This window comes from Carlito syrichta, unplaced genomic scaffold (assembly GCF_000164805.1).
Source record: "Carlito syrichta isolate Samal-C Ts95f unplaced genomic scaffold, Tarsius_syrichta-2.0.1 Scaffold167402, whole genome shotgun sequence".
Lineage (NCBI taxonomy): Eukaryota > Metazoa > Chordata > Mammalia > Primates > Tarsiidae > Carlito > Carlito syrichta.
Window position 1 is genome coordinate 185623 of NW_007111498.1, and position 22534 is coordinate 208156.

Sequence of the window (22534 nt, forward strand, 5' to 3'; positions counted from 1 at the left end):
TTATTGGTTTTGTTTCTCTGAAGAACCCTAAGACAGCAGAAGTGAGTCAGCATCCTGGAAGCACTGTTGGGGAAACCATTCCCTCTTACCGTGAGAAGGGACAACAAGCAAATGTCCACTATAATTGTGAGACCTACTTTGTAGAAAGAAAGAACTCTCCCAGACTTACTTTGACATTCCTATTTCCTCGTGCTTTCTTCTACATTGACCTACCCTTCTTCAGAGTCTGGTAAGAATTCACTCTGCAAAAGCTTTGGGTATGGCCATTATAATAAGCTAAACATTACATGGCCATTCACCCACCTTCCCCCCTGGAACTTTTATTACTAGAATCAACGTATTCAAATGGCTCTCCTAAGCCATTAAGAGCAAAACAACTTTGAGCTAGACTAACACGAGGTAATTACTAAATTGAGCCAAATTCCTCTGCTGGGCTCTTGGCACTGAGGTATGGAAACTCAAGAGTCCTATAAGCAGTCTGAAAAAAAAAATGTTCAAGACAAATTTCAGGGATCGAAGTTTCTCATTAAAAATACATTTTGGAAAATTGTTTTAGGTTAACTTGCTAGGGCAGTTGTATGGGGAGGAAACATGTGCAGTCATTTGGCAATTTGAGGCTTTCATTTCACTTTTAAAATAAAATGGAAACAATAAGAACACAATTAAAAATAAAATTAAAGAAATAGAATCTAAGAGTATTTTGATTCTTTTTCTAATTAAAGCTCTGCAATTAAAGTTCTGCTGCAGAGCAATCTGTGTTTTTAATCTCTCTGTTCACAGAGGGCTAATACAGGTAGCAGGAGGTGAGACATCTTGGAAGTGACCTTGGAGAAGTTTCTAGTCTGACTGAGAAATCTAATCTGGCTTTCTCATTTTACAAATTGAAAACTGAGGCTAAAGCAGGTTTAGTTTAGTTCTTTTCTCCTTAATTATTTGGGGTGCATGTGTGTGTTTTCTCTTAGGGAGCTTGAAAATTGAATATTTACACAGTTTTAACATAATTTAGACACACAATATAAGACTTCCTTTTCAAAGTCCTAAATCACCTTCTAGTACCAAGGCAAGGGCTCAACAAGCACCAAATTTTGTCTAGTGCTGCCTTGAAATATGTAATTTTTGCCTAAGTAAACTTCACAAACAGTTGAGATAGTAATTCTTTTTTTTTTTGAGTTGGAGTCTCACTCTGTCGCCCAGACTGGAGTGCCGTGGCCTCTTCCGGCCACCGCAGCCTCAACCTGCTGGGCTCCGGTGATCCTTCCGCCTCAGCCTTCCAAGTAGCTGGAATTACAGGCATGCACTACCACGCCTGGCTGATTTTTTTTTTTTTTTTTTGATTTATTGTAGAGATGAGGTCTCGCTACCCAGGTGGGTCTCGAACCTGCGGGCTCAGGCAATCCACTCACCTCAGCCTCCCAAAGGCATGGGATTACAGGTTGAGCCACCGAGCCCAGCTGAGATAGTAATTCTTTTCTGTGAAAAGCTAACTAAAATCTAGCAGAAGATTTGTGTAATGAAATATGATTACATGCCTTCTGCAATAAAATAAGCTGAATGTATTGTCAATGTTCCTTGATGACCCAAGTTATTCTAATAAACAACAATTGTGATGCCCCAGCAGAGCAAGTGTGGACAGTCTGGGACACAGACTCAAACGCGTGTTGACTCCAGCAGCCAAAAAACCTGCCATCATTTTTTTTTTCAGTCTGTGTCACTTGTATTTTGGTAGTTTGCCTGGTCTTCATATAAACACAGATTGTCCAATGCACCCACATGGTGCCAATTTGACCTATAACAGAACTGCCTTTAGCAACTTGCAGGTCTCTCATTAAGGGTTAAAGTAGTTTAAATTTTTATCTTCTCAGGGGGTGAGGGAGCCATGGGAGGACACAGAATGAAACTAATGTTTGGTGAATTTTTAATACGTGCCCAAAAACTTTCACTCATTTTATTTCCCAACTATCCCATGAAGGATGAATTTTTTTTTTCTCATTTCATAGATAAGAAGACTGAAACTCAGAAATATGAAATAATTTGCCCAAACTTGCTGTGGTCTCAAGCTTTCATCTTCAATCTGCATCATGCGATCTCAGAGAAGAGTCATTGCGTCTTGATCTCTAACTCTTCTCCTACATCATCACATCAACAGTTACCTTTTGCTGTATTATAAACCATCCCCCAATTTAGTGGGATTTAAAACAATGATCATTTCATTTGCTCAAATTTCATAGTCTGGGCTGGGCTCAGCTGGGTGATTCTTCTGTTGATCTTGCCAATGGTCCACTCATGTGGATTCATATAACTGGGTAGGCTAGCAAGGTTCTGGGTCTGGCTGGAACACCAGGATGGCTAGGCTCTTCTCTCTCCCTCTGTAGTCTCAGGGTCTTTCCTTCTTATGTTGCTTCTCCTGTGGCCTCTCCTTGTAGCTTCTTCAGCAAGGTAGCAAAATTTTCATATGGCAGCTCAGAGATCCCAAGAGCTCAAAAGCAGTGATTGACCTCCTAGGCTCTTGGCAATCCTACCACCTCAGCATCCTGAGAAGCTGGGACTTTGTGTAAACCAAGAACTGACATAGCATCACTTCTGTAACTTTTTGTTGGTTAGAAAAAATCACAGTTCCAACCCAGAGAAGGAGAGGGCTATACAAGGGCAAATACTAAAAGCTATGTACCGTTGGGGTCCAGCAATGCAACAGTTGTTATTCATATGGTTACCATAACCTTCAACTCGGCACCACCAACTCTAACGATTGCTGGTTCTTCTGTTTCCCACACATTTTTATGTCCAGTTTTTCTCTCCAGTATGTTTCTCTACTTTTTCCTACTATTTCTCAACTTTTCTCCATTATAACTAGTCTACCTTAGCCAACCATAAATAGAAGATTTCTTTTCTGCTGTTTTCAGAACAGTAAACTGACCGATCACATTATGACAAGTCTATTCTTCAGTTCACCAGTCTTTGCAGATAAAATGTTGTGTTGGCAGAGATTCTTTTGTTTTGGTTGCTGTTTGATTTGTTTTATTCTACATTCACATCTGGATTCAAAGCCGGAAGTCCAGTTTTAAGGGAAAGATGACATTATTGCATCAAAGAGCACCTTATGTGAATCCACTTAAATATCTTGCCTTTATAAATAAAATCTAGAATCCGTGATTCCCCTCTGGTTTTGCCTGCAGAAAGGGAAGATGCCCATTTCAATGGCTGAATCAACAAATCTATGTTTACCATATTTTACATGCTTTAAGTTCCCTTAGCAGGCATTCACCAAGGCAGAGAAGAACAAGATACCTGCAGGGATCAGATAATTGCTGGCATTACAATTTCAGTTCACATCAGGTTGCTTCTTACACATGGCTAAGATGAGATTGGATTGCATTTCTATTGAATCATTCAACCTGTCTGATCATTGTTTTCTCCTATCAGAAGAGATTCAGGAGTGCCAAGAATTAGCCAGGGCCAAGATGAATCAGGCATACAGACACTAACAGAAGAGGAGGGGACAGAAAAGTTAACTTCAAAAATTTATAAACAACACGTGGTGAAAACCCTCGCAGAAAAAAATCATGGGGTTTCCATTTGGAATACTAAGGAATCAAAATGGAAGCTAAAATAAAAGTTGAAATGCAAACTACCCTTCAAGATTAGTTTCTAAAAATCATTGTTTCTTTTATTCTGTTTCCTGAGGTCAGTTATTGGGTTCTTGATTGTGGGTTTACACCTCCACCAGACATTTAGGTGCAAAAATGAAAAGAAATTAAGTTCAATCTGACTATTTCTATATCTAAGTTGCTCAAGTCAAAGAGGTGCCTTAGATAAAATGTTTTTATTATTTTAGATTAATTAATTGACTCTACTCTTATCTGTGTCCTGTAATTAAAAATATCAAAAGTTAGCCGGGCTCGGTGGCTCAGCCTGTAATCCTGCGCTTTGGAAGGCTGAGGTGAGTGGATTGTCTGAGCCCACGGGTTCGAGACCCACCTGGGCAACTTGGTGAGACCTCGTCTCTACAATACATCCAAAATTAGCCGGGCGTGGTAGCACACACCTGTAGTTCCAGCTGCTTGGAAGGCTGAGGCAGAAGAATTGCCGGAGCCCAGCAGGTCGAGGCTGTGGTGGCCAGGAGCATGCCACTGCACTCCAGTCTGTGACAGAGTGAGACTCCAACTCAAAAAAAAAAATATATATATATATATATAAAATCTCAAACGTTTATTGAACATGTGTATATATATAAATTTATTACAACCCTGGTGTTGATTAATTTAATGTTTAAACTTGACTGGGTCATAGGATACCCAGATTCCTGGATAAACATTATTTCAGGGGTGTCTCTGAGGATGACTGTGGAAGAGATGATCATTTTCACTGGTGGACTCTATAAAACAGATGGTCTACCCCAATGTGTGTGGACATCATCCAATCCACTGGGATCCTTAACAGAACACAAAGGAGAATGAAGGCTGAATTCACTCTGCCTGACTGCTTCAGCTGAGACATCGATCTTCCCCTGCCCCCAGCACTCCTGGTTCTCAGGTCTACAGACTTAGACTAGAATATAAGTCATTGGCTCTCCCACTCTCAGGCCTTCAAACTACATCATTGCCTTTCCTGGGTCTCCAGTTTTCAGACAGTAGATTCTCAGCCCCCATAATTCTGCAAGCTAACACCTTATAAAATTTCTCTCTCTTTCATACACACACACACACACACACACACACACACACACACACACACACACACGCTCATGCGCATACATTTCCCATCCAGTAGGATATATATAGTCTATAGGTTCTGTTTCTCTGGAGAAGCTTTACCAATACAATCTTCATAATAATTTACGTAAATCCCAGTCAGACCAGGCTCAGTGGCCAGCACCTATTATCCCAGTCTTTGGGACGCCCGAGATCACTTGAGGCCAGGAGTTTGAGACCAGCTTGGGCAACACAGTGAGGTTCCCATCTCTATTAAAAAAGAAAAAAATTAAAGATTAGCAGGGCATAGTCGTGTGTATGTAGTCCTAGCTACTCAGAAGGCTGAGGTGGGAGGATGGATAGCTTGAGCTCAGGAGGCCCGGGAGACTGCAGTGAGCTATGATTGTACCACTGTACTCCAGCCTAGGTGACAGAGTAAGACTCTGTCTTTATTTTTTTTTTAATCCAATTAAAATTTCATGAAAATCTTGGAGAAATCTGACCGGACTCTAATGCTCTCAGGAAGAAAAAAATGGAGAAGTTTGTCAAAGAAAATTCTAAATGAAAAATATGAATAATGAGTTAGATAGCCAAACTAGATATTTAAGTATATTATAAAGCTATGATAATTAAAATAAGGCACTACTAAATGAAGAAAAATATATAGATATTGAACACAAGATACCTCAGATATTTAGTTTCATATAAAAATTTGCTAGAAAATAATGTGGCAGCACCCAGAAAGGAATAATTATTCATTTACTTGTGCAGGAATAACCAGGTAGGAATTTAAGGGAATAAAATTAATTTAGACCTATCTTTCAAAATGTATAACAAAATAAACACCAGATCCATTAAAAGTTAAATAGTTTTAAACACATTATCTGTAAATGCCCACCCAAACAAGATATTACATCTGTAAATTAAAAACCAAGGATGACTTCTTAAGCTTAAAATTTTTTAAAGAATGATAAAGCAAAAGAGGAACTCCTCAAATTACATAAAATTTTAAACTTCTATTTAAAATAATAGCATAAGCAATTTTTTTTACAAAAAGGAACAGCCAATTGGAAAAATCACATTCAGAAACTACAGCAAAAAGTATCTTTATAAAAATGCATTATTTTATTACTATAGTAAGACAGAACATGTTCACATGTACTATTTGTTGATGAATTGTTTTCTATCTGTGAACTTTGTTCAAGTTTGCCCAATTAATCTTCCTAAACTCCACTTCTATCATGACATTTCCTTATTACCAGGGTACAGTGATTCTGTTGTTAACCATTATTTCTTTAATATTGATTGTTTCAGTATAACCTTCATTAAACTACCATATATTACTTATACCCAATATTTATTTAATAATTTTCTTTAAGCCAATTCTGTTTTACTTAAATAAACTTACCTTAGTTCTAAACAATAATTCCTGTGAAATCAGAAGTTTTATATAATAAAATTAAAAATATATAATAATTAAAATTTTTAAACACCAATCTGTCTGCTGCTGGACAATCACCTATGCTGATGTTTAATTTTATGTGTCACTTTGGCTACGCTGTGGTGCCCAGCTTTTTGGTCAAGCACCAGTCTAGATGTTGCTTCGAAGGTAATTCTTAGATATGATTACCATTTCAATCAGTAGCCTTCTGAATAAAGCAAATTACCCTCCATAGTATGGGTGGGCCTCATTCAATCAGTTGAGGGACTTCAGAGAAAAGATGGAGATTCCCTGACAAGGAAAGAATTCTGTCCTTCATATCACCTTCAGATTCAAGACTGCACCAGCACTACCTGTAGGAATTTCCAGCCTGCCAGCCAACACTGCAGATTCTCCTGGACTTGACAGCCTCCATAATTGCATGACCAATTCCTTCAATATCATGAACTGGATGCCAGTTTTCTCCTTGCTATTTCAAGTTCATTTCATGGGACTTTCCAATGCCCACCTGCTTTGTTCAGCCTAGTCCCCAGACATCTTTGTCGGTGCTCTGCATTCTGCTGAGAATATCTTGGTTTGCCAGGCTTCCCAGTTCCTGTGTTCTGGGCCTTCACCAATCACCACATGAGGAGACAAGGAAGAAACAAAAGGCAGCATGAGATTATCACATTTAGAAATAACGTATGCTAGCTTTGGAGCTTTGGAAGGTAAGGTTTCACCTCGTATGCTAATTCTCACTAATTAGTGGTGGCTATCTGGAACATTTTAAGAAGGATTCTTAGGGTCTGTGTGAAAGAATGCAGTGATCTACTAGTGGATATCTTACAGGAGATGGGAGGGAAAACTTGCTATGTATTTGCCACCTAAGGCCTAGACATTAAGAAAACTGTCCAGATTATTTTTTTGGATCCCTTTCCAATGCATACTCAAACAAGGTATTCGAAAAATTACTTTTTAAAAAAATTTACATTCCAGTCATTTCTCTGATTTACATCTGAAGGCAAATTCAACAAAGAGCATTCAAACAGGAGTAGAAAGAGTACGATGAACAGGCTACATTTACTTCCCAAACTCCTCCTTTTCCATGTAATACCAAATTGCAAAACAGAATTTGCCTGCTGGTATGAGTGCCTGGGGAATGTGAATATCCCCAGCAGGGTGGCTTAGCTACTCCTTGGCCACACTGTCCAGCAGCTGATACTGGGGCAGCCTTAGAAATACTTTTGGGCCATCATTAGGTATGAAAATTCTCTCAGGGAGCAAAAGTTGCATTGATCTCTTCTCATCCCTGGATTGCTGGAATGAGAACAGAAGCAACCCATCACAGCACACCAAGATCAGAGTCTGCCCTATTGACATCAATATTCCTAAAATCAACTTGAAATTGTCCTGACAAAAAAAAAAATCACCCTATGCCTGGTTTTCAATGGCTCTTTCCTATAGTATTTAAGGTGTTGAGTGGGGGATCCATGATTATTTGTACAGCTGGGTGAGGTTACTTAACATTCACTGAGAACTTGAGCATCTCTTTCCAACAAGACAGTGTAACTGATTTACAAGGAAGATGCAAAGAGAAATAAGATGCAAAGAGAAATAAGAAATAAGATGCAAAGAGAAAACAGCCTGTGTTTTCAAGGAGTTCAAGTCTAATGAATGACCATAGAATATACAGAAACATATCATAGACCAGGATCAGCAAACTTTTTCTATAAAGAGACAAATAGTAAATGTTTGCAATTCTGCAGGCCATGCTGTCTCGGTTGTAACTACTCAACTTTCCTGCTGCAGCAAAAAAGTAGCCACAGTCAATATTTAAATGGCATGGCTAATTTCCAATACAAATTTACTTACAGAAGAAAGCTGCTGGCCAGATTTTTGACCTATTGTTTGCTGACCCCTCACTGTTAGACCAATCATAAGACTTGAGATGATGGTCTCAGAGGAAGAGATAAAAATGGCCAGATCAATTTTTGGTTAGTGGTGCCTTGAATATTGATATCCTTATTCCTCGGTGATGATTTTTTAATTTATTAAAATTCCAGATAAGATCTATGACATCTCGAGTGAATATGTGAGAAAATAAAGTTGTTACATTTACTAATAAAATGATTTTATTCATTTAAAAAATATTTTAATAGAAAATTTGTCATACCAATTCATTCAATGAGGAACAATTGCCAATTTAAAACTGATGTAGAAATTCAAAGGGCAGAGTGGAGAAAACCCTAGAGGGCAATTTTAAAAGTTTCACAGAAAATAAGCAATGGAAATGTGCCCCTGTCATACATAGAATTCTTAATTTTTCAGATTATCATGGAATATTCTGCAAAACATCACTCTCATCCCAAAACCTCAACAAAGGCTCTCTTCATTCATTTCTCTTTCAATAACAAGGAATTTATCAGGCAACTGGACAAATAAAGAAGTCTAGAAAAATTGATGGAAGACAAGGGAACACTATTTTAATATTAGCTACATGGATGTTCTAGTGAAATTCTGACCTTACAAAAAGAACTTATTTCTGAAAAGTTGATTTGAGAAGTCCATTAAAACACAAAGGCTTTGGATAGACAGTGCCACCAGCTCAGTTTATATGACAAAGCAACTCACCTCGTCATACTTTTCTTTACAATATCATTCAATTTCATAGTGTCCTAGAGGTTAGGGAGAAAAGTATTCAGTTGTATTGTGAAGCCTAAGTCCAGAAAGACTCATTGGCAAAATCACTGCCAACATTCACAATATGGTGTTCACTTCCAGAGGGGCTAGCACAGAGGCAAACCTGGGGAACTGGCCAGCCAGCTAACTTTGCTTCCATATCACAGATGTGTCAGTTCTAACCCAAGTATCTCCTTAATACTTGGAATCCATCTAAACATTCCAAAAATGTCACTTGACAAATTTAGTATATCTTTTACCCTCCATTAAGTATTTATATTTTCAAAGAGAGTTTTTAAAGATCAAGGAGTCCTTTGAGTCCCTTAGTATTGATTCTGTAAAGGCAAAACTTCAAACATCATGCGCTAAAATAACTTTATTGAACAAGGAATCAGGCTCTTCTAAACTAACCCTATTAGCTTCCCAAACACTTAAGAAACCATCTTTGTCAATTAAGTTAGTGGTTGATAACCAGCTACCCATTCACCATATTCATTTCTCACAATTTTCACACAAATTTCATATCATTACAAGCTATCCAATGGATTTGGCTAACTAAGTTTCTTTCTAAGGGTGTTTATGTAAAGCCCCACTCTCAAGAATTTGAAATTTTAAAAGCAGTACATGTCCCTTGGTTCCCCACTGTATTTATTGTATAGTGCTAGATACTGGGAACCCTAAGAAATATAGGACATAGTGCCTGTCTTAAAGAAACTCGCATGGTCAAAACAAAAATAAATAATAGAGCAAGCTATCATTTGGCCAGTATAAATCCCCACAAAAATGTAATGGCACATCCACTTAAAATCACTCTACTTTTCACTCATTTCCCACTGCATTTAAAATAAAGGCCAATCTTCCTAGAAGGGCCAGTTTTAAGCTGTGCGTTCTAGAATCTAGCTTGCTTTCCAGCCATAAGCCCACTTGCCCTCTCTGCTGCAGACATACTACCTGTCTTTCAGTCCCTTGTCTGCCTATACCTCCTACACTAGGACCTTTGAGCAGGCTCCTTCCTGGGCCTGGAAGGCTCTTCGTTCTTTTTCCCTAGAAAATTCCTTTTCATCAGCAGTACTCATTCTACCTTTTTTATACACTTTCACTGACCCCATATGTTTATCTTTCCTGTCACTTTTTAGAGTAATGCCAAGAATCTTTTATCTATTATACAATATTTTATGTCTCTTATTTATCATAAATTTTATCTATTGTATAATTATTTTGCTGTATAATTATCTTTGGTTTTTGATGTAATTATATATTATATAATGATGTATTTATTATATAAATATTTTATTTATTGTATAATTATTTTATGAAGATATGTCTCTTCAGCCTGAAAATAACACAGGAAAAAATTTTAAAATTTAAGTAAAAAATATGTTTCTCTCCCCTTATATGCTCAGTATATAATAGGAATTTGCTAGCTCCTTATTAAAATTCCAAATAATATGTATGATATCTCTTATGAATATGTGAGAAAATAGAATTGCTATATTTATTACTAGAATGGCTTTACTCATTTAAAAAATATTTTTTATACAAAATTTGCCATAGTCACCAATTCATTCAATGAGGCACAATTGCCGGAATTAAAACTGACATAGAAATCCACAAGAGAGAAAACCCTAGAGAAAAACAAAAGAAAAGTCTCAAATACCTACCAAATAAATGGATCCATTAATAAGTGAATAACTGGAGTTGCATAAACAAATAAATCCATATCTTTTTATTGAACAGTAATTGTTTAATAAAGTTATTAGAAGTCTAAAATTCACTCAACAAATATTTCTAGGATTCCCACTGTACTCTGCTCGGCACTGGAATATAGAGATGAAGACATTGTCCCTTTTCTTCCCACCTACTGAGACAGACAAGCAAATAATTACAACGTGACATGCACTGTAGACCACAGAATTCCAATTTAGGAGACAGAGACAAGAATTAACTTTACCTGGAGGAGCCAAAAAAGACTTCTAAGGAAAGGACTGTGGATTCTTTAAGAAGAAATAGAAATGCAAAGAGCTGAATAGTGAAGAAAGGTACTCTATGCAGAAAACGCAATGCGGAAAAAAATGAAAAGGTTTGAAGAGCATGGAATGGCAACTCATTTGGTACCATTGTGACTCGGGGTGTGTGGAACGGGAATGACCTGAAATTGAACGGAAATTGTTGACTGAGGTAAAATAATGAGGACATGATGAATTGGAGGTGAGAACAAGATAACCAAGTGGGACTGAACGGCAGTCAGTGGGAGATGCCAAAAAGAGGCTGGAGAAAGCCACGAGAAAGCGAGAAATACCTTCATGGCACTCATGGGGGATGTTCAGGAACCGGGTACTCCCAGTTTCTGACCACACTCTCAAAACCATACCCCCACAGGATAGTGTTCCCCACACTTCTCTAAGGACAGCAATCACGTGATTGTTAAAAATACAAATTCCAGGGGCACAAATCAGCCTTATTAAATCAGCATCAACAAAGAAGCCAGGAAATCTGTATGTTTAAACAAAACCCCAGGTAATTCTTACGATCAGGGAAGCTTGAGAAATACTTTCAAAGAAAACTTCCATCCCACCTTCAGGTAACACTCACCATCCTTTTCCCCAGCACTGTTTGCTCACCTGTCAGGAATGATGGCTGTCCAAGGAAACATCACTTCAACAATTAACATAATGGCTTTTATTTCCAACATGATAATAAAACATGACTGGGCAAGCACAGATAAGATATAGATCATTGGGAGAACTGTGCACACCACTAGAGGAAAAATTCAGCTAATGACACTCCAAAGGTAGAAAAACAGCTTGGCAGGGTGGGTCACACATAATCACAGCATTTTGGAAGGCTGAGGTGGGAGGACTGTTTGAATCCAAGAGTTGAAGACCAACTTGGGCAACATAGTCAGACTTTGTCTCTACAAAAAACAATTAAAAAAAAAAATTAGCTGGGCATGGTGGTACATGCCTGTAGTCCTAGCTACCCTAGAGACTGAATCTGGAGGATGCCTGGAGCCCAAGGGTTTGAAGCTGTGCTGAGCTGTGATCATGCCACTGCACTCCAGCCCAGGTGACTCAAACAAAACAAAACAAAAAAGAGAAACTAGACTGAGCAGAAAGAGGAAAGTTCATGTACTTAGCCATTAGCACAGTAGCCATGGATGACTTCTTAGGTCTCCAAACCTATTTGCTTCTCCCCAGTTCACTATTGATTTATCACTTGAGGTCCCAAATGCTGTGCTGTGTGGTTGGCTACAGAACCACACCAGAATTGAAATTCTTTCAACACTTAGTTGTTGGGCTTTTCGCTCACAGAGAATAGAGGACATATCCTACATAACACAGCCCGTTCTGAGGCCATCATGTCCCCATACCAAAAAAACAAAACAAAACAAAAAGACCCTTTCAGTGCTATTGAGGTATTTTTGTTCAGAATTTGAGGTGTCCATACTGTAATCATCTGGATAGCAACCCTTCATTTAGTCCATATATTTTCCTGTGACCAGCTGGGTCACTGCTTGACTATCCACAAGTGCAGATATAAATGGAAACGTGGTTATTGCAAGCCCAAGCCATTTCCAATGGAAAGCTTTACCCTTCTTGAGAATCCAGCTCAGTAACTGCCTCCAGCCTCTGAACACATTGAAAAGCAGTGCAGTGGTATCTCGAGTCATTTGTACCATTTCCCTCAGAGTTTTAGCAAAAAAAATTTCACATTTCTGTGCCTCAGTTTCTTCACCTGTGATTCAACATTACAAATGCTATTTTTTTAACGTGTGTCATATAATACTATAAAAATAAAAGAGGTTTTTAGGAGCTTGTTTGACAGGATATCAAAATTACCTTGTTGGCATCAAACCATGTTTAAATGGAAGCCTCCTGTTCCCGTGAACAAATATGAATAATCCATTGGGGCTTTTCCCTCATTTTTTAAATTGAATCAAGCTAAATTTACAATAGACACCCTATGTGAGGCAATAGCAACTTGCTGGGAGGTGAAACATTTGTTTAAAGTGGAATGCCTGAGAGATAAATGCTACTATATCTATATTTTATCTTTCTTTCCCAATGACATGTGAATGTCAGATAAGATGCTCTTCATCAAAGATGACTGTGTTTTCCAAAATATCGTACTAAAGATATGGTCAAAAAAAATTGGGGGTGGGGAGGAAAGCAATAAAAATGGAGAGGGACAAGGAGTATTTCTTGGGTGTTACTGAACTGTACAGATTTCTGAGAATATCAGAAGTTGTACCTGGTAAGTTGTAGGGATGTTTTTAAATAAGGATTCCAGAAGATGCTGAGCACTGCTTTCTAAATTGCCATCTCTAAACTTGGCTGATACGATGTCCACTCACAAAATGATTTGTGGGCTTTTCCAAGGTTTCTTCCCCTTTGGTCCACAGAAGAATTTCTCAAAGTGTGTTTATAATGGGTGATGATAAGAATTATAGGAGGAAAATAAAATAAGACAGTCATATCCAGAACCCACGTACTGGACTCATATGGACACTTGACTGTGACAAAAATGAAACTACAAGCAGTGGAGAAAGAACAAAAGGCACTAGAACAACTGGATACCCTCAAGGGGAAAAATGGTGTCGAACAAAAGATATTAAACACAAAATCATTTCTATTATGTGTTTGGCATCTCAGAGTATAGAGCAGTGCTTCCCAAAGTGTGATTCATGGACCCCTGATTCAAGTCACTTGAGTAACAGTTGAAGACATCGATTCCTGAGCCTATTTTAGACTCACTGAGTCTAGGAGTGAAACCTGAGAATCTCTATTTTTATCAAATGCTTCTTGATGATTTTTGGTTCACTAAAGCTTCACCAGCATAGTGCTTGCAGCTAGGAAAACAACTGCCTGAATCCCAGCTTTGCCACTTATGAGCACATTAATTAATCCACCTATATTTCAGTTTTCTCACCAGTAAAGTGGTGACAATAATAACCTCATAGGTTAGTCACGGGGATTAAATGAGATACAGCATCTACAGGACTTAGCATAGTCCTGGTTCATAGTAAGTACTCAGTGTTAAAATTACTCTCCGTGTCCAATAAACTGACTAGCAATGAAATGTTTTAAATTGTTTTCAAGAAATTTCTATTGTCAAATTTTAACTTTGTGCTGGTATTGCTGCCTTATTACTGTATCTAGAACACAGAAACAGAAAACCAAATACCATATGTTCTCCCTTATAAGTGGGAGCTTAAACACTGGGTACACATGGGTATAAGGATGGGAGCAACAGACACTGGGGACAGCTAGAGGGGGCAAGAGTTGAAAAAAACCCTTTGAGTACCATGCTTCCCATCTGGATGGCGGGCTCAACAGACGCCCAAAACTCACCATCACACAGTGTATCCATCCGACAACCTTGCACGTGTACCCCTTGAATCTAAAATAAAATTTTTTCAATGTTAAAAAGGACAGTACCTTTGTCAAGTGTATTGACAAATAAGTGGAGAGTACACGAACTTGAGAACTTGTTTGGAGAACATATCACACCAAAGAAGCCATGATCCCATTCAAAAGATGCTACTTAAGGGTTTGTGCAAGTGATCTGGCAGGGGATATTTGCCCATGACCCAGGAGAGCTAAATAACCTTGGTAATCAATGCAGCAGCAGGCTAATTCATCCTGCAAACATTTACTAGAAGATTACAATGTTTCAGGTTCTGTGCTAGATGCTGAGCACTGAGAATAAAAAATAAGGTCCTTCCTCTCAAGCAGGACATAGTTTATGGGATAGTGCAGCATATCATCCTCACATCTGCATGTGTTACATAGTATTTCTCTGCCAATTGTTCTTCTGGGCAACAGAGTGAGACACACACACACACACACACACACACACACACAAACCAGCTGAAAACTGGAAAAGTTTTATGGACAGAGTATGTATAGCAATTCCTTCTGAATTAGGGATAAAAGGACAATATTAAACAACGAATGCACCTAGCTTTCTTTCTTCTACCTGTCCTCAAAAGCAAATACTTTTCTTTAGGACTGCTTTGTGTTTTGGTTTTGAGTCTCACTTTGTCACCCAGGCTGGAGTGCAATGGCACAATTATGACCTCCTAGGCTCAGGCAATCTTTCCACTTCAACCTCCGAAGCAGCTGGGACTACAGGCCTATGCCACCATGCCCAGATAATTTTTTGCAGAGATGAGAGCTTGCTAATGTTGCCTAGGCTGGCCTCGAACTCATGGGCTCAAGCAATCCTCCTGCCTCAGCCTCCCAACGTGCTGGGATGACAGGCATGAGCCACTGCACCTGGCTTCGGGACTTTGAAGACATTGCTCCATTTCCTTCTGGCATCTAGCACTGCTGATAATAAGCATGATGAAATGAAGGAAGGAAACTCCACTGGTGAGGCAAAAGCTTCTCTGGTCTATATATTCTTCTGCTTGCTCTTTGGTACTAAATATCTGTGCTGGCAAGTGGACAGCAAGTTTCGGAAAGGCACAGGCAGAATTTAGATCCCAGACAGTCAAAGCCAGGGACACCGGAGATTCAGATAAGACATTTTGCAGAGTCAGCCTGCATTAGTTCCCAGGACTGCTGCAACAAAGTTCCACAAAGTAGGTGGCTTACGACAACAGGACTGTATTCTCTCACCATTCTGGAATCTCACAATCCAACATCAAGGTGTCAGCAGGCCCATGCTTCCTCTGAAGGCTTTAAAGAAGAACTTCTTCCATGCCTCTCTCGTTTCCTGTAGTCGCCAGCAAACCTTGGCCTTCCTTGGCTTGAGGCTGCGTCACTCCAGGCCCTGCCTCCATAGTCGCACGGCAGTGACTTTGTGTTCACTCTGTGCTCTTCTTCTAATGACACCAGGCATGAATTTAGGGCCCACCTGCCATCAGGATGTCCACCTGAACATATGCAAAGATCCTATTTCTAAATAGGGTCACATCCTGAGGTTCCAGGAGGACATACATTTTTGAGGGGCACCGATCAACCCGGAAAAGTCTCAGGAGTGCATGGTCTTTAGAAAAAGAAGATAGTAAGGGTTATTTGGAATCCAGGCAGGCAGGGAAGGAGAACAAAGATCTGGAGACAGAAACAGCCGCACGCTTTGCACTCCAGCAGCTCTGAACCACACAAGGCTGCCTTCCCACATGATGATACCTTCACAATCAGGCCAGTTTATCCATATCTCACAGTCGGGACCGGGACAAAAGCCCATGATACTTTACGGAGCCCATGAAAGTGTTTTAACCTCTTTCCATATCTAAGGCAAAAAAATAATCCAATCTGGGCTATATCCATATTTATATCAATGTAGTCATCAAACATAATTTTTCATACTTTTTTTCTCTTTTTCTGCAGTGGCTCTGAAATGGCCTCTCGATTTCAGCACAGGCACTTAGATGGCATGTTGGGATCATCACTATCCTATTTTTTTTAATGGTGAAGAGAGTCCTGGAAAGGCAAAAGTACCCAGGGCACACAAGAGCCACCACGCAGCCCTGTTCACGAACGGGCATGCTCAGACACCGGGTCTGGAGAAGCTTGGGAGTCTGCATTAGCTTCCATTCATTCCCACTGCCGGGGTGGTCCATTGCCAATCACTGACTAAAGGAAGAGGTATCACAGCCCAGCCCTCTTGCCAATGGGGAAAATAACCTCTATGGTATGATTCACTCTCTACAGTGTCCCAAGAAATCACATCCTTGCCTAGCTTCTATCTCTGCCTTATTCTGTTTCCCCCTCTTTCCAGCATTCCCTGGCAGTATCACTTGTCTAAAAATCCCCATCTCAACCTCTGCTTCTAGGAGGCATGGCCTAAGACACTTAGGACCTCCATGACAAGCATTAAGACCTGACAAAAATTCTCTAGCAAACAAACATACTGAATGCGTGAACAAAACAATGAATGAAGAAGTAAATGTTAGAGAGACATGGAGGCAAAGATCAAAGGCCCAGCCAGGCCTTTACAAGGGCTGAATGGATCATCAAAGGAGCTTCAGTCCCTGATAAATAACAGACTTGAGCACAGGGAGAACAGATAGGGATATAGATTCTAGAGCAGAGGCACAAGTCAATGGCTCTGCTCACAAAAACGGGGGAAAAGTCTAACCCTTAGATCTGAGGAACCATACCTACTGTGTGCCCAGCACTGTGTGAGTCACTTTCATATATACCAACAGACTAAGGTACTACTCAGCTGTCAAAATGGATACAGCTTTCCTTCAATTCTCTCAGACTTGATTGGCCCCAGAGCTGGGGCCGAGAGGAGTTGGCAAGCAGGAATTATGAGGTCGGTTCTGATGAAATTTTGTGAGCAATCATCTATTGATGAGAGGGCTGCCTTTGAAGACCTGACACCTTGCCATACTCTTAATACCCTTGGTGATCTTAAGAGCATGGTCCTCTGAAGCCAGCACTCAACAAGATGTAAAAATGAGAAGATTTCCTGCCATGGAATTTCTATCCCAGATATGGTTCTTTGTAATTTTAGCAGCTCCTCTCAACCTTTGCAGCCGTTTTAGAGCCAAGCAGATGGCAGGGGAGAGCTTAACCAAGTGGTGAAGTTTCAGCTGCAAAAGGCAATTCCTAGAATGACAATTCAGAAACTCATTTCCCCCAACACTTATCATATTGGCAGAGAGTTAGTGATTTTTTTCTTTTTTCTTTCTTTCTTTTTTTTTTTTAGAAAAATGAGAAGGAGGCAGTGTATCAGAATAAGGCATCCTATGTTTTGTTAGGTTATGTGCAGGCAAGCACTACCGAGTCCAATTCTTCTCTTTGCATTTGGTATTCACAAGGCAAAGGGCCAGACTTACTTGTAAGTTAAATAATATCCTGAAAAGCTAAAACTCAGGGTCTGCAGTATGACGGACATCCAGCACGTGAAGCAACTGCTAAATGCATCCAAAAGCAATGGATGACAGTTTCTGTCAAGTTGCTCCAACCCTGGCTGGCATTAAGGACCCCTCTAGTTTCCAGCTATACATCATAAAGAAACAGCAAGGTTGTAGAAAGAGCATAATCTGGGCTCAAATTCTACCTCTGATACTAAATAACTCTGTGATCTTGAGCAAATGACTTTTCCTCTCCGAGCTTGTTTCCAAAAATGTAGAATGGTGGGGAGGGAGAGAATAGAGATCTCAAATGATTATTGCAAGAATTCAGCGTCATCATGCACATGAAAGTAACTGGCAAATAGTAGATCTTAAACCAGTACCTGTTTTTCTTCCTTTCTATCATGACTGGCTTGGCAGAAGTTTGTCAAAATTGCTGTTGTTCTTTCAAACTGTTTCAGCTTTGGCTCATTCATAATTTTTCCTTTATCTTCAGACAATTTTAATTATAAAGATTTGTCTTCCTTGAGATTCCATAGCCCTTATTCTTTGCGAATGAGGCAGTGAGGTTTGGCTTTTGGAATTTTCGTTTTGATCTTTTACAACATGTGTATAACAGAAACAATAAATATGTTCAATATTCTGAAGCTATAAATGTATCATCTTTTAATGAGGCCTGCTGGGGGGTTTTGTTTGCTTGTTTGTTTTTCCCTTTTTTTGAGTTGGAGTCTCACTCTGTCGCCCAGGTTAGAGTGCAGTGGCACATCCACGGTCACCCCAGTGTCGACCTGCTGGGCTCTGATGATCCGCCTGCCTCAGCCTTCCAAGTAGCCGGAACTACAGGTGCGCGCTACCATGCCCGGCTAATTTTTTATTTATTGTAGAGATGAGGTCTCGCCAAGTTGCCTGGGCGGGTCTTGAACCCGTGGGCTCAGGCAATCCACTCACCTCAGCCTCCCAAAGTGCTGGGATTACAGGCTGAGCCACCGAGCCTGGCCAAGGCCTGTTTGTTTTAATGAAGCCTAAATTACTCAAGCACAACAGAAGTGTTTTCAATTGAGACTATTTCTGTGGCAAATCACAGAAAAAAGACTTACCTGGCTTAAACAAATAAGGGAATCTCCTGGCTTCCGTTGCTGAAAAGTCCACAGGACTTTCCATGGTTGGATCCAGGCATGGTTTTGGTCCAGGCTTCTGTTCAATTTTTTTCTGCAATTCTCTCAGCTTTGCCTGTCTCTAAATGTTGACTTAGTTCTCAAATGAGCCTAATAAAATGACTGCCTGCAGTATTCACAGTGAACCCTCATTCGCATCCAAAGGCAGAGCAAAGATTACGGCCAGTTTTTAGTCCTGCCATACGAAAGCCCCAAGTTTCACTCTGACTGGGTCACTCTTGGTTCTATTTCTCCCATCCAAGCACTAACGAGTCCCAACCCTACTTAGTTTCTGAGATCAGGCACAGTTCAGGGGGAGAGGGCCCGACCCTATTTCCATAGCTAGGGAAGTGCTATTATCTGATTGACTTAAACCTGTATCAATCACTATGACAAGGAAATGGTACTATTCTAAGTGGTTGAGAGCCATCAGGACCCTCTTCTGGATCTGAAGATGGGGTCTACCCCTCCTAAACATCATGGTTGTCACTCAAAGGAGCTGAAATGGATAGTACAATAATAACTTCTGCTACAATTAAAAAATAATTTTTTAGCAATTTAGTGCAGTGTTCCTAAATGCCTTTTTTCATTTTAAAATGATGATTCATTTCACTACATTTGATTCTTTTCAAATAAAATATCACACTTTAGCCTCCAAAGGCAATCATAGACTGACAATCAGCTAATCAAGGCAAGACATTAGCAAGAATTTCAGGGCATCTAGGTTAGGAATCTTGTTTCTTGTTCTTCCTCACCACTTCCCCTTGTTTTTCTCTCCCTCAATTTTCTTGATAAACTTTTCTTTTTCTCATTTTCTTCCTCCATTTACAGTCCTGTTTTTCTTCTCTCAGTATGCATTTTAATATATGCAAACATAACAGCATGTAAGGTGAGACATTTTCTGACCTCTCACAATTTTAGCTAAGACCTCAAAGCTGTTATCACAGGTGAGTCTTCCTATAGAGGCACTAGACATATCCTCTCAGAAATTTTTAAGAGGGGGCCAAACTCATCCATTACTCATCTCCCCAACAGCCTATAAAAGAGAAAACTAGAGATTCACTTAAAAGAACATTTTTAAAGGTGAATATATACATAGAGATGAGAGAAGGATGGTCTCTCCCGCTTCGAGTCAACTGAGGAAAGCTTTCAAGTGAATCTCTCAGAGAGGGCTGGTGCTTGTTGGGGGGGGGGGCTGATATCTTATTCTCAAACTGGATATTTACCAAGATCACACACACTTAACAACTATCCAGGCTTTGCAGATGCCGCCTTGAGCCTTTTCTCAGCCATGGTCAACCCCACCGTGTTCTTCAACATCACCGTCGACGCGTCGCCTTCGAGGTGTTTGCAAACGAAGTTCCAAAGACAGCAGAAAACTTTTGTGCTCTGAGCACTGGAGAGAAAGGATTCGGTTATAAGGGTTCCTACTTTCACAGAATTATTCCAGGGTTTATGTGCCAGGGTGGTGACTTTACACGCCATAATGGCACTGGCGGCAAGTCCATCTATGGGGAGAAATTTGATGATGAGAACTTCATCTTGAAGCATACAGGTACCGGCATCTTGTCCATGGCAAATGCTGGACCCCACACAAGCAGTTCCCAGTTTTTCATCTGCACTACTAAGACTGAACGGTTGGATGGCAAGCATGTGGTTTTTGGCAAGGTGAAAGAGGGCATGAATGTTGTGCAAGCCATGGAGGGCTTTGGGTCCCAGAATGGCAAGACCAGCAAGAAGATCACCATTGCTAACTGTGGGCCACTCTCATAAATTTGACTTGTTTTATCTTAAACTACCAGATCATTCCTTCTGTAGCTCAGGCGAACACCCCCTCCATCCCATTTGCTCGCAGTATCCCTATAATCTTTGTGCTCTCGCTACAATTCTTTGGGTTCCATATTTTCCTTATTCCCTTCCATGTCTAGTTGGATTGCAGAGAAAGAAAAACTAAATAACAACAACAACAACAAAAACAACTGTCCACCAGCGAGGAAAGACTTTCCCTGCTTTCAAAAAGGGGACAGAGGAGAAAAGAAAAGAGTAAAAGAACAGATGTTGCCCATCCTTCTCACTGCTGAACCCCAAGCTCTGGGCCAGGATTGAGCAGAGCAGTGGGTGGAGAGCTTAGAGGAAACTTTTAAGTTGTATGCAGGATGGAAGTTTTATGTTAGATTAAAACGGGCTTCCAAATACCTGGAAAACTCCCTCCAATAATATCCAAAAATGACACTGCCAAAGTTGTTTTTAAGAAATGAGAAGGAAAATTCCAAAGGAACTTATTTTAAGTTAGTTGTGGGAACATTTTTTAAAAGTTTTACATTACATTTTTAATGCAAGGAAAAAAGCAGTTTCCCAGTTGTAGCGTACTGAATTCAATGTATTTCATAAATTTACCATACAAATACAAAGCAACATATATGCATATGTATTTTCAATATACTTTGTGTTTGCACATCAGTCAGGTCAGCTAGAAACTCAATGCTCGGAGAGAGAGTTGCAGAGAGTTCAATGAAAAAAACTGTTGACAAGGATGGGGGTGGAGCTAAGGATGTCAAACCAACCAAAGATCGCAGGAGCCCTTAGCATAGAGGGGGTTGGGGGAAATGGAGGAAATGGTTGCCTGAGCCCAGAGGAATGGGGCTAAGCTTCTCATCTAGCGCCTTGGACTCCAGCAGACAAGGAAGCCTCCAAGGAACTGTCATTGTAATTGATATATTGAAATCTTAAGTCACCTAAAGTTGGTAAAATTTTATAGACTAAAGTAGAATGTTTCCATGAAGTCCTCTTGGCAAGAATGGAATGACATTTCCCAAGGAAAAAAAATTGGCGGTACATTCAGTGGTCCTGCGATCCATCTCTTGCCTCAACAATGTTTGGATGGAACAGACCTGGGGATTCCCTCTCTTCCAGCCTCCCACTGCCCTCTAATTTCCTCTCCACCTGCAACCTCCAAGACCATCTTCTGGGCCACCTCCTGCATCTAGAACCAGCGAACACGCTTTTGTGGTTAGCTCCTTCTTGCTGCCCCACCATGAGCTTCCAGGTTCTCCAGAGTTATTCCGCCCAGGTAGAGGCGGCCCCCAACCAACTGGTCAGCCTGCATCTGCGGGGCTCCTACACCTGCCCCTCTCTGGGCTTCTGTTTGGACCGCGACGACGTGGCTCTGGAAGGCAGAGGCCACTTCTGTGAATCAGCCGAGAAGTGCAAGGTGGTCGCGCCCTCTTCCGGGATGTCCAGAAGCCAGCTCAAGATGAGTGGGGTCAAACTCTGGACGCCCTGGCCACCACCGTGGCCCCGGAGAAGAACCTGAACCAGACCCTTCTGGGTCTTCGTGCCCCGGGGTCTGCCCACACAGACCCCCAGGTCTGTGACTTCCTGGAGAACCACTTCCCAGATGAGGAAGTGAAATTCATCAAGAAGGTGGGGGACCACCTGACCAACCTCCACAGGCTGGCCAGGCCGAGGCTGGGCTGGGCGAGTATCTCTTGGAAAGTCTCACCCTCGAGCACGACTGGGGAGCCCAGCGACCTCTGGGGGGCCCCCTCTCCAAGGGTAGGGCTTCTGCCTGAGCCTCTCCCTCCATCCCCCGGCAGCTTTTGAAGCACCCTGGAGCCCTCTCCCAAGCCCCCTGGACCAAATGGAAATAAAGCTTTTGGCAGCAATAAAAAAATAAATAAAATAACCTCAGGTTGATTACATCAGCCTTAAAAGTGTAGAAAATGAATTTGAAAAAAAAAAAGTTATTAACCTAAAATGAATGTGGATAAATATACGACGG

At 40.5% G+C, this 22534-nt stretch overlaps 1 protein-coding gene across 1 annotated transcript; it reads left to right on the plus strand.

Annotated features, from left to right (window-relative positions):
- Positions 1-12965: 12965 nt before the first annotated feature.
- Positions 12966-20526, plus strand: LOC110594919 (peptidyl-prolyl cis-trans isomerase A-like). The gene is made up of 3 exons (XM_021709141.1): positions 12966-13041; positions 17001-17055; positions 20043-20526. Exons 1-3 carry the CDS (start codon positions 12966-12968, stop codon positions 20524-20526), a joined length of 615 nt encoding a protein of 204 aa, XP_021564816.1.
- Positions 20527-22534: the final 2008 nt, after the last annotated feature.

Coding starts and splice junctions, on each gene's coding strand:
- LOC110594919 (XM_021709141.1), top strand. CDS start 12,966: ATGGAGAGGGACAAGGAGTATTTCTTGGGTGTTACTGAACTGTACAGA. Junction 13,042..17,000: donor AATATCAGAAGTTGTACCTG/GTAAGTTGTAGG, acceptor CAATTCTCTCAG/ACTTGATTGGCCCCAGAGCT. Junction 17,056..20,042: donor TGGCAAGCAGGAATTATGAG/GTCGGTTCTGAT, acceptor GCCTTTTCTCAG/CCATGGTCAACCCCACCGTG.